The following is a 12,131-nucleotide window of genomic DNA, read 5'->3' on the forward strand; positions in this document are numbered from 1 at the left end:
AAGTCATTTTCCCCTATTTTATGTGATATTTACAAAGACGTCATGAAAAAATAAGTTTGATCGATGGGAAAAAACAATATTCTCATTATGATTTACAAGTATCCAAATTCCAGAAAAAATAAATAAATGACTAGTTGACTAGTTGTGATGATTTTAAATTAATATTGTTAAATATAAATATTTATTTATCTGGAAAAAATAGTCTTTTATAGAAATTTTGCTCCAAGTCAAACAAATCTCGAATTTTGTCACTCTTTCTTTGAACCCTAACAATGGCCTTAAACCCTTACCTCACTTTTCACTCATTCCTCCCTCTGTCCACACACACCAATACGATTCGTTACTCTGCGTCTAACTCAAATATCAATTTCATTCGCAAGCATCGAATTCTATCTGCAGTTTCTAAAGATTCGGATGTAAGCTTTGAAGATGATAGAAAACCCAGAAAAAACCCCAAACCTAGAAGAAAACCAGCGACTGCAAACACCGAAAATCCAAAAAACGAAGAAGAAAAACCCTTCCCCACAACGATTCCTAGAAAACCCAGACGCGGTAGGCGAAGCGAAGCGGCAGCCGTGGAAGATTTCATGCGGAGTTCATTAGAGGAAACGTTTGCAGCGATTCTCGAGCAGAATTCGGAGGTTCTGGAAGGTAAAGAGAATGTAATTCGGGAAAGGATTAATGATGAAGACGACGAGGATGATGATGATGATAATGGTGATAAGAAGGAGAAGAAGAAGAAGAAGAAAGGAATGGTGGTGGAGGAAGAGGATCCAAATTGGCCACTGGATGCTGAAGTGGGGTGGGGAATTAGGGCATCGGAGTATTTCGAAAAGCATCCGATCAAGAATGTGGTCGGAGAAGATGGGGTGGAGATTGATTGGGAAGGTGAATTGGATGATAATATAGTAGTTAAGGAGATCAATTGTTTGGAGTGGGAGAGTTTTGCCTTCCATCCTAGTCCCTTAATCGTGCTTGTCTTCGAAAGATATAATCGGTAATTAACATTATCTGCAAACTGATTACTTATTGACATAAATATATATTTAGCTAATCATCCTACATCTATTAATAGACTGTAATAACCTGATTATCTGATTCTGATGACACCTTCGAAATTGAGAAGTTATGAATAGTTAATTAACAAGTTGTATTAATCCTAATTTGTGGGTTTTATTTTTACTTTTACAGGGCAAGTGAAAATTGGAGGGCCTTAAAGGAGTTAGAGAAGGCTGCTAAGGTGTACTGGAACGCAAAAGATCGCCTTCCACCTAGGGTAAAAATACACAAAAAAAAAAAAAAAAAAAAAAAACATTTATTTGGATTTTATAAATAAATAATGTGTCAAAATGATTTAGTTAGAAGGTTGTTTGCATGTCGTTTCCTTCTTAACTATTCTTTTAAAGTTTTCTCATTTGACTTGTTACAAATCAACGTATTTATAGATAAATGTGTTGAAATTGTCACCTGTGTTATGTAAATTTGGTTAGTTATAACTTTATTGGGTTGGAAATGCAGACAGTGAAGCTTGATATGAACATTGAGACGGATCTTGCGTATGCACTCAAGATTCGGGAATGCCCACAAATATTGTTTTTACGTGGAAACAGAATTATTTACAGGGAACCACGTAAGACAGTTTTTTAGTTGTTTTCAGTTAAATAAGTAAAAACAAAAGTAACAATTTTGATTATCTGAATCTGATTTATTGGGTTGGTTTGAATTGTGAATTGCAGAGATTCGAACAGCGGATGAGTTGGTGCAGATGATAGCACATTTTTACTACAAAGCGAGAAGACCTTCATGGATGAAAGATGCAAAATTGTACTCATGATCATAAGTTTCAATCTAATTATTTATTTATAGTTTCAATTCAAAGTGAAAATCAAATTATTTTGAAATATAAAGTATCATATAAGTAATCAATTAATTAGTATTTTAAAGGTGTTAAGTAGGTATTTAGATATTTCATGATTGTGCGATCTTAGGTTATTAAAGTGTAGTTGTGGCAATATGATCAATGAGGGTTAAATAATTAGTTTCATCTCAGTTTTGATAGACTGATCTGCAAATTCCTTAAATTATTAAAGTTTGTAATATATGCACACCAATAGGCAATAGCTTTATTATTATTTAATTTGGAGAGTATTTAAACTTTATACCAATTACATATCACCACTTATAAAAGTTGGATACAAATTTAAATTAAATAAGTTGCTCATAGACATTTTATTATTCATTTGGAAGAGACAAGCAAATGAAAGATTATGTGTTTGTGATGATTCTATAACCTCAAATCGTTAAGGTCTCGTGAGGCATTTTTTTTTTCTTCCATATTGTAAGTATATCTTTTGGTTGACGAATCATCAACTCAAAAAATATATTAGATTCGGTCAAAAGTTTATTAATCATTCAACTCAAAAAATATATTAGATTCGGTCAAAAGTTTATTAATCATTCGTCTACTCGTGTCTTCCAAATGAACTATGAAATGTCTAACAACAACTTATTTGATTTAAATGCATATTCAACTTTTTTTAAGTAATAATATGTAAATGGAGTACTTTTATCCACGATTTTTTTTTTTAAAAAGTTATTGTGATTTGAATATTTTTTTTAGATAATATTTTAGTGGGTAATATTTTATTGTGATTTGACATATATTATTTTAAACATTTTATTGTGATATACACTAATATGGAACAAATTATTTTTCATTATATATTATTGTAATATGTATAGATAAATAAGAAAACAAATTATTTTTCATTATATATTCTTCCACGGGTATTTTTGATCTATCCACATATTTTTATTGTAAATAGACAATTATGCCCTCATTTAAATTTAAAGATATTTGAGAGAGAGCAAAGTGTTATGTTTTCGAAGGACCACGACGCACATGTCGCTGCAATCGTTGCAATCCTTCTTTCTCCTTCAGCGTTACTAGATCCTGAGTTTCCAAAAAACCATGAAAACTCACTATGAAAACTCACTGTCACAACTTCCAGAAGCATACCAGCTCCAAACCCACAAATCAGATTACTCCTGGGACCTGAATAACATCAATTCTTTCCTCATCTTAGAAAATGTTCTTTATTTTTTGTTATCTGATGTGGATTTACAGTTTATGCATTTGATTCTGTGCTTTTCTTTTCTTAACAAATGTGATCTTTTAGGAATTCATTTTCAAAATTTTCCCAACTATTTTAATAACTTTGCTTTTTTTTTTTTTTTAATGTTTTTGAAAAGTAGTTTGTTCAGTTGTACAATTTCTTTTATATTTGTTTTTCACACGTTTGGTTTTTTAGGGAGTTTATATCTTTTTGTTTGTATGTTATTATTATTATTATTTTATTTTTTATTTTTACAGACCGAAACCCATTTCCTCTAATATTTTTGCATGGAAAACTTTATGCGTCGAGGGGTATCACCCCTTGTCGGTTATTAGTTATTACTACTTCGAGTGACAGACGCATATCTTAATATTATCTTGTGTAACATATTTTATTATAATTCAAATTTTGAATTATATATCCAAAGGCCCCTTTAAGTAACATGTTTATATTCCAAATTTTAGAAAATAAGTTTTCATCATTCCCAACATGTGTTGTATTATGATGTCGTGGTATCCAACACATTGATCCAACTATATGAAACAGAATTTCCTTTATAACGGGTCGATACAGAACGTTTCTTTTTACAACCATATAAATAACTTTTAAGTTTTTCGATCAACAAAACAAACTAAAACATAAGCTTAACATCTTATATAAACTTGATTATGTGCTATTATTCTTTATTGAAAACTTTATTTATGTAACAAATATAATATAATCTCATAAATACAAATACAATTAATTGATTAAAAACTCACAAACCTTCATTTTCCAAAATTAATCGGAATACATCCCTTTCTCCATTGCCTGAGCTATTTTCTTAGATATGCAATAAGCAGTCGATTCAATAGTCACCATCGGATTTACTCCAACAGCTGTCGGTAGTACACTGCCGTCACAAACAAACAACCCTTTTGCTTCCCAAGTTTCTCCATTCACATCCACACCACCTTCTTCTTCATTGCAACCCATTCTACAACTCCCCATCTGATGGGCTGACCCATATGTAGTCCAATTCACACCTCTAGATTTCGGCCCTCCAACAGCCGACACATCATCAAGAAACTCCTCCAAATCCGAATCCTTAATTCCTGTGGTTTTCATCCGTTGCCCGTCGTTCCGGAATGTTCCTACTTCTTCCGCACCCGCGGAAACAAGAATCCTCAACGCTTGTCGTAAACCGATTCTTAGATTCTCTTTATCTGTCTCGTTGAATCGGTACTTGATCTTCCCCACTTCCCTAACATCACCGCAACTTTCATCTCTCACTAACGAAAAAAGCTTCACAATTCTCGAGTATTTTACCAAGTTGTCCTTCATATCCGCCCCCGATACCCACGGAAACATAGACGCGAATGTCGCCGGTCCCATTGAGGCGACTTCTATAATCGCCCGGACGTTAACGTTTTCGTTAACGTCCGATGGTTCTCTGACTTTATGAAGGGAGGTAATGATACCTCCCTCATAACACTTCCCGTCGGTTTCAACTCCTGAAACTGACGGGAAGTGACCCCATGCTAGTAACACGGGATGCAAGTGTAGGTTCCGCCCTATGTGGCGGTTCGCGAGCCCGCTCGAAACCAACAACGGCGGTGTCGAGAGGGAACCGCCCGCAACAATCGTGACCCGTGACTCGAACCTGAGTTTTCGAGTGATGGTGCTACTTTCGGCGGTGGCGATCACGCCTCGACATCTTTTCCGATCCTCTATTACGATCCTTTCTGCTTTGCAACCGGTGAAGATCACCGCACGGTTTTCCACCGCGTCGACTAGCCAAGTTGAGTCGGTGCCTTTTTTGTCACCGGTTTTACACCCGTAACCACACAAACCGCAATAATGATTTTCCGATGCATTTTGCGGTATCGCCTCCACGGTCAAGCCGAGATTCTCGCACCCTCGCCGGAGCATTTTGTTTTGAAAGCTTTCGTTGGTGCAAGTCTCGGTGACACCGATTCTCTTGCAGACGGTTTCCATGGCGGAGCGGTATTCGGCGGTCCCAAACATCGGAATCTTTTTATCCACTGCCCAATTTTCAAGAACGTCCTCCGGTGTCTTGATGGAGGCCGCCCAATTAATGGCGGAGCCACCACCGAGAGTTGAGCCGGACAAAATCATGACTTTGGCATCTAATGTCGAGAGCACCCCGCCCTTTTCATATAGTTCATTCATTGAAGGACCTTCTAAAAGCGAGTAATCATCGGGGCAAAAGTAATGACCTTTTTCAATAACCACCACTTTCTGGCCGGAGCTGGCCAGGACAGCGGCGGCAACACCACCACCACAACCGGATCCGACGATTACCACGTCACATTTGATGTTGTAAAAACCGTTCTCATCATCTTCAATTAATTCAAGTCCTTTGTTTTTAACCAACTTTTTAAAACTTGCATCACTTTCTTTCTCGGTTTCGATAACACCTTTATCGAGTGGTCTCTCTTTTTTATTGTTCGAGGTTTTGTTTGTTGATTTGACTTGGTATCCGATGGCTTCCCATGACGGGTTATCTGAATTTTCATCAGTCTAAAAAAACAAATCAGAAACTTTTGAATTTAGAGTTAAAGAATTTGAGAGAGTTTTTTAACGACTTACTAGTGAGAAGAATATGTAGAAAACCATAAGCTTGAGCACTAGGAAGACAAGTCTGAGAGGGATGTAAGATGTGTATGTATTTGACCATTTTTGAAGAATTTTTTCTCTTTTGTTCAAATTTAGATCATGAAAGCTGTGGATAAATGGCCATTTGGTGTCGAAACACATGGAACCACAGACTAAAAGGGTTCCCAATTTAGTGGATAGAAGCATTAGAACCAATTTCACCAAGATCACTGCTTCTGGTGGGTATCTCTTCATCATTTTCTCTGCAATCTTAACCCAAAACAACATTTTATTAGTTAAAAAATAAGTGCAAGAACAACAATCACAATAAAATTGTCATCAATGTAATTTCTTTATCGAATGTCTTAAAAAAAAGTAGTATTTTGTAAATGTCAATTTTATTTTGGCACTTTGTATATTGTATTAGTAACCAAAATTGAAATTTTAGAATAAATATTAAAATATCGTTTTTTTCATACTATGTAACTACTCATGACGTACCAAATTGAAGATTACGGGTGCAAGAATACGTCAAAGATGCAGTTATTTGATCATCAGATCAACCAATCAAATATCTGGATTCCTACTTATTTCGTAAAAGGAATTCAAACGTGACATACATGTTCGTACCCGTTTATAATTATTAAAAAATCCAAATTTTGATACTGTATTTTTGTACATATTGTACAACAAAAAATCTATAAGAACAAATAAATTATAACAGCAAAACATGTGATAACATGAACATCTTGAACGAGTCAGGTTGTTCTGGCTTGACTGACCGAAATGTTTCTAATCTATAAATAAATAATGTCTCAATTCTCAAAAATAAAATTATATTATCAAAATAAGAATATAATTTTTTAATAAAAGATTTTACACAATAGATTTCTTAAGACTCAAATGTTAATTTAATATATCAAATTTGTTTTCTTTTTTTAACGGTTAACGATACACACCCTCTATAATTATAAATATTGTTAACAGTAATATTACATCATTTAGATCGAACAAACTATATGTCGATAATCACTCAAATAATAATTATAGCAACAAATATTGGACCACAACACGAAATCATCAATGAAACCATAACTAGGCTATAAATGGATTTAAAAGTAAAGATATTTTACGAAAAAATAATTAAATGATTTCCTACTAGAAAACAAGAAACAAGTTGAAGTATCAAACTAAATCCAGATATTAAATATCCATTGAAAGTTAATAAATAGACAAATGAAAATAAAAATAATCTGTTAAAAGCAAATTACAAACAGAACAAATTTATTTATTTATCTTATAAACGTATATTATCGGATAAATACATAATTGATAATTTCTATCCAATGTTAAATGTAACTGGATAAGCTTTGTTGACAACCTCAAAAAGAAGGTCAGAAACTCAGTGAAATATTCTGAATCTAACTGATATCGATTTAGAAAAGTCTGATACGATTTGTTTCATATTCAAAGGTAGTAGTAAATCAACATCCAAACAATCATATTGAGGTGGAAACTTTTGTTTTTTCTGCTTTTACTTGTTTTTAAGGAAATCTAACAGTTTTTTAATTTGCATCTCAGTTTCGTAATTCGAGCAATAGCAACAAATCACAATTAGTTTTTTTTGGTTAGTAAATAGAATAATACGATCAATGATGTTTGTTCATGGTATGCTTTTTTAAAATGTTTGGTTCTAAACATGAAATCGTATTATGCGCAAATTCCAAAACAATTAATTTCACATATGATTTTTGTTCTTAACCTGTTAAAAAGTAACAATTAGGCAGTATTTCCTACCCTTTTGTGCGATTGTAAGTTTTAATTTTTAACAACACAACTAACTTCAACGATCATCCGTGAAATTCACCAGAAACTAAGCAAAATTAATATCGGAATTGAAAATTCTCGAGGGTTTAACGGAACATAAATCGAAAGAGATATGGCAAACCTCTTGAGGAACAGGAGGCTGAGATCCAGTAGCTGAATAGAAGGAACAAACAGATTGATTAGGGCTAGGGTTAGGCGGAGGCACAATGGGAGGGATGAAAGCTTCACAGATGGCAGCCAATGACTGGATTTGAGAGGATGAGAAACCATGGCTGTACTTTTCATTACTTCTTCTTCCTCCTCTTAACAATGGGTGATGCCCGTTTCTTCCTTCTTCAGACATTATTGTTTGTGTGCACAACCCAGATTATCACAAAACAGGGAGCAATGGAGTCTCAACTCAGTAGCACTATATATATATATATATATATATATATATATATATATATATATATATATATATATAAAAAGTTAAATAGAGAATCATACTTAACAACCAATTTTTTTTCAACTTTTAAAACTTATTTTTTATCAAAAAAAAAAAAAAACTAAAAATACAGAAATTCATAACCTTTTATCATTTTTCCAGTGATATCAAATTCGATTTTTTTTTTACGTCAAATTCACAATGTGAATCTTTGAAAATCCACAATGTGAATCCGGATTCACACGGTAAATCCGAAAAATATTTTTCACATTCACAATGTTAACATATGAATTTTGATATTTTTAGATTTTTTTTCGATAAAGAATAAGCTCTAGAAATTGAAAAAAAAGATTTGGTTCCTTGAAGAACCAATAATTATGGTTCTCTATTGAACTTTTCCATATATATATATATATATATATATATATATATATATATATATATATATATATATATATATATATAGTAGGTGTGAAACCCGTGTATTACACGGGTTTATTAAAAAAAAATTATATGAAAATAAAACTTTAAATATTTTTTTTAAAGAATATATTAAATATCAAAATGTAAACATTAAGTATTTTTTAAAATAAAATTTCAAAATATATATACAAACAAAATAATGAATAAATAAATAATTCAATTTATATTAATAAAACAAACTACAGAAAAATAATTATATTTCGACCATATAACATTTTTTTTAGTTTGTCAATAAAAAGCAACAAAGTTTGATTTTTTTTATATAGACCATTTTGCCTAAAATGACAATGAAGTTTAAAAGAAACATGACGATTTTGAATTATATGTATTGAAAGAAACATATTAAAATTTGAAAATATAAGGAAACGAATTAATGACACATTAATTACTTTCTATAACCTAAAAATTAGATAGTTAATTAAGAAAATCAAAAATTACCACAAAATGACAAGCGAAAATTAATTTCTAAGAATTAACCACAAAATAATTACATGTGTCCAAATGCATAAAAAATTGACAAGTGGCAAAAAGTTCTTTATTTATTAGAAAGGATATATATATATATATATATATATATATATATATATATATATATATATATATATATATATATATATAGAGTGAGGTTCAATAGAAAACCATAATTAACCAAGAAACCAATGAACCAATCTTTTTTTCAACTTTTAGAACTTATTTTTTATCAAAAAAAAAAAACTAAAAATAAAGAAATTCATAACTTTTTATCCTTTTTCCAATTATATCAAATTTGATTTTTTTTTTTACGTCAAATTCACAATGTGAATCTTTGAAAATTCACAATGTGAATCGTGTGAATCCGAAAAATATTTTTCACATTCACAATGTTAATATATGAATTTAGATCTTTTTAGATTTTTTTTTCGATAAAGAATAAGCTCTAGAAATTGAAAAAAAAGATTTGGTTCCTTGAAGAACCAATAATTATGGTTCTCTATTGAACTTTTCCATATATATATATATATATATATATATATATATATATATATATATATATATATATATATATATATATATCATGCTAATTTTATATATATATATCATGCTAATTCTATATATATATATATATATATATATATATATATATATATATATATATATATATATATATATATATATATATATATATATCATGTTAATTTTATAAGACATGAGAACGCGATCCTAACCACTCCTTGTCTTGGAGATCAAAAAAATAAAATAAAATAAATTATAAATTGCAAAACAAAAGGAAAAATATGAATTGTTACATTTGTTAGAATATTCTAATATTCTATTAAATTTTTTTGAATATTTATAGTTCAATATTCTAGTATAATATTCTAACATTTTAAAAATTCGATTTGAAAATTTACAGTATAATATTCTATTAGAATATTTCACGTATATTTTGAAAAAACGGTAATTTTATTTTTGGATAAAATAAATGACAAAAAGAATATTTAAAAAAAATTCGAAAACTTTCACTTATTTTGCATTTTAAAAATACTTTTTTTATCTTCAAACTGAATGGCTACGATTGCGTCCCCAAGTCTCAAAAAATATGATGGTCTCATATGAAGCTAAACTTATATATATATATATATATATATATATATATATATATATATATATATATATATATATATATATATATATATATAGACACACACACTAGTTTATAACCTGTGTGAACCACGGTTACAAAATTAGTTAAATTTTCATAGTAAAAACTCAAATATATTAATTAATTATTTTAAATAAATATTTTAATTAAAATATTAAAAGATATTTTTTAGTTATTTAAAATTATAATCATTGATTCAAATAAATGCGTGAAATTATATTAATTTTATTTTATTTTTTATTCCAATATTATTAATTTAATGTAACTAGAGTGAGAAATTTAAAAACGAAGAATCAATAGGTTGACAAGTGGCATGACATTAATTATGAGGACTAATATGGTGATACATGACAAAATCAATGGAGAACTAAATTGAAGGAGAAAACCAACATACTTTTTATCTATAGTGAATTTAGGTATAAAATTTCACATGTGCATATACATACATATATCTATGATAATTACAATGTATATACATATATCTAACACAATTACAAGAAAAAAAAATTATATGCATGTACATATGCATATTTTTTTGAAAATGTATATTTGCACAAAAAAATATGAACACGTATTAAAAATGTGTTTTTTTTTTCTAAATCTTCATTTCGAAATATAAGGTATGTTTTCACTTATTTGAAAAAAATGATTAATTTTATTTTATTTTTTTCATATTTTTTAAAATCAGCGAATGTATTCCTTACATTTCGAAAATAATATTTAAAACAAAAAGAAGTTAAAAAAATGCATTTTTTATGCATATTCATTTTTTTTTGTGTATATGCATATTTTTAAAAAACATGTGCATATGTACATGCATAACTTTTTAAAAAATAAATTAATGCTTCTATATATATGCATAAGAGTAAACATATATATATATATATATATATATATATATATATATATATATATATATGCGTATGCATATGTATATGTATATGTATAAGAATAAGTATATGCATATTATAATTAAATACATATGATATATATATATATATATATATATATATATATATATATATATATATAACAATAAGTATATGATCAAAATGACCAATTTTTATAAGTGTTATAAGTCAATACCAATTTTTTTTCTTAATTTTTTCGCAGTATGACAACCAAGTTTGAAATTTTGTAATTTTTTATTATTTTTGTCGATAAAATTAAGTTTGAATCTTCCTTTTTCTAAAAAAATGGTCCAAAATTTTGAATTATTTATGTAGGTTCAAAAATACATATGTAGTTTGAAAAATTCGTATTTGTTGTTCATGTTTTTTTGGGTAGAATTAATAATTCTTGTCAGCAAAAGTAATACTCCTTCCGTCCCAAAATTATTGTCAACATTTGACTTTTAAGTCTTTTTTGTTCAACTTTGACCGTAAATAAATTACATTTTGTTATATAATTTTTTATGCAAGATATATGAATAGATTGTTTTTTAAATGTATTTTCATTGTTATAAGTTTCATCAACAATTATATAACACAAATAAAGTTATTTATGGTCAAAGTTGACATGGAAAGACTTCAAAAGTCAAACATGGACAATAATTTTGGGACGGATGGAGTAATAATAAATACAAATTTTGAGCTTCTTTATGATTTTGGAATTTATTAATAAGTTTTAAAGTAATTATTTGTGTTAAATATACATTTATAAAAATATGTATGATGAATATCCCAAAACAATTCATCAAACCAGTTTGAGGTCCACCTAAGACCGTCACCTTGAGCTCCATCTCGTCTTGATTTGTTTGTGATAAAAGGGAAAGTGACATTGTAACCCTACAATGTATTCCACATTTGCCCATTCAGTTCCTTATGTTATCTTTGTGCCTTTTAAGGGAACAAACTATTTTTGTCGGGTCGATTTGGTCCTTTTCGAAGAACTGAAAGGGGTTGGTCGGTGACTTCCTCATCTAAAACATTGACCCGTTGACCAATTGACCCGATCTTTGCAATGGCTTCCTTCTGCAACGGTCATTGAGAAATTTTCCTTTCTTTTTTTTCTCTGCCTCCTTCCTTCCTTCTTTTTC

At 29.5% G+C, this 12,131-nt stretch overlaps 2 protein-coding genes across 2 annotated transcripts; one reads left to right on the plus strand and one right to left on the minus strand.

Annotated features, from left to right (window-relative positions):
• Positions 1 to 229: 229 nt before the first annotated feature.
• MRL7 (polyadenylate-binding protein 2-binding protein) lies at positions 230 to 2,058 on the plus strand. The gene is made up of 4 exons (XM_079050412.1): positions 230 to 997; positions 1,192 to 1,276; positions 1,519 to 1,630; positions 1,737 to 2,058. The coding sequence occupies exons 1-4, from the start codon at positions 273 to 275 to the stop codon at positions 1,832 to 1,834; spliced, it is 1,020 nt and encodes a 339-aa protein (XP_078906538.1). The 5' UTR covers positions 230 to 272; the 3' UTR covers positions 1,835 to 2,058.
• A 1,690-nt stretch (positions 2,059 to 3,748) lies between these two features.
• On the minus strand, positions 3,749 to 7,931 carry LOC145114413 (long-chain-alcohol oxidase FAO2-like). The gene is made up of 3 exons (XM_079050413.1): positions 7,663 to 7,931; positions 5,709 to 5,984; positions 3,749 to 5,639 (listed from the first exon to the last, which is right to left on the minus strand). Exons 1-3 carry the CDS (start codon positions 7,882 to 7,884, stop codon positions 3,897 to 3,899), a joined length of 2,241 nt encoding a protein of 746 aa, XP_078906539.1. The 5' UTR covers positions 7,885 to 7,931; the 3' UTR covers positions 3,749 to 3,896.
• Between the last annotated feature and the right edge of the window lie 4,200 nt (positions 7,932 to 12,131).

The sequence above is a fragment of the Lactuca virosa genome, chromosome 5 (assembly GCF_052849685.1).
Source record: "Lactuca virosa cultivar CGN04683 chromosome 5, Lactuca_virosa_CGN04683_v6, whole genome shotgun sequence".
NCBI lineage: Eukaryota > Viridiplantae > Streptophyta > Magnoliopsida > Asterales > Asteraceae > Lactuca > Lactuca virosa.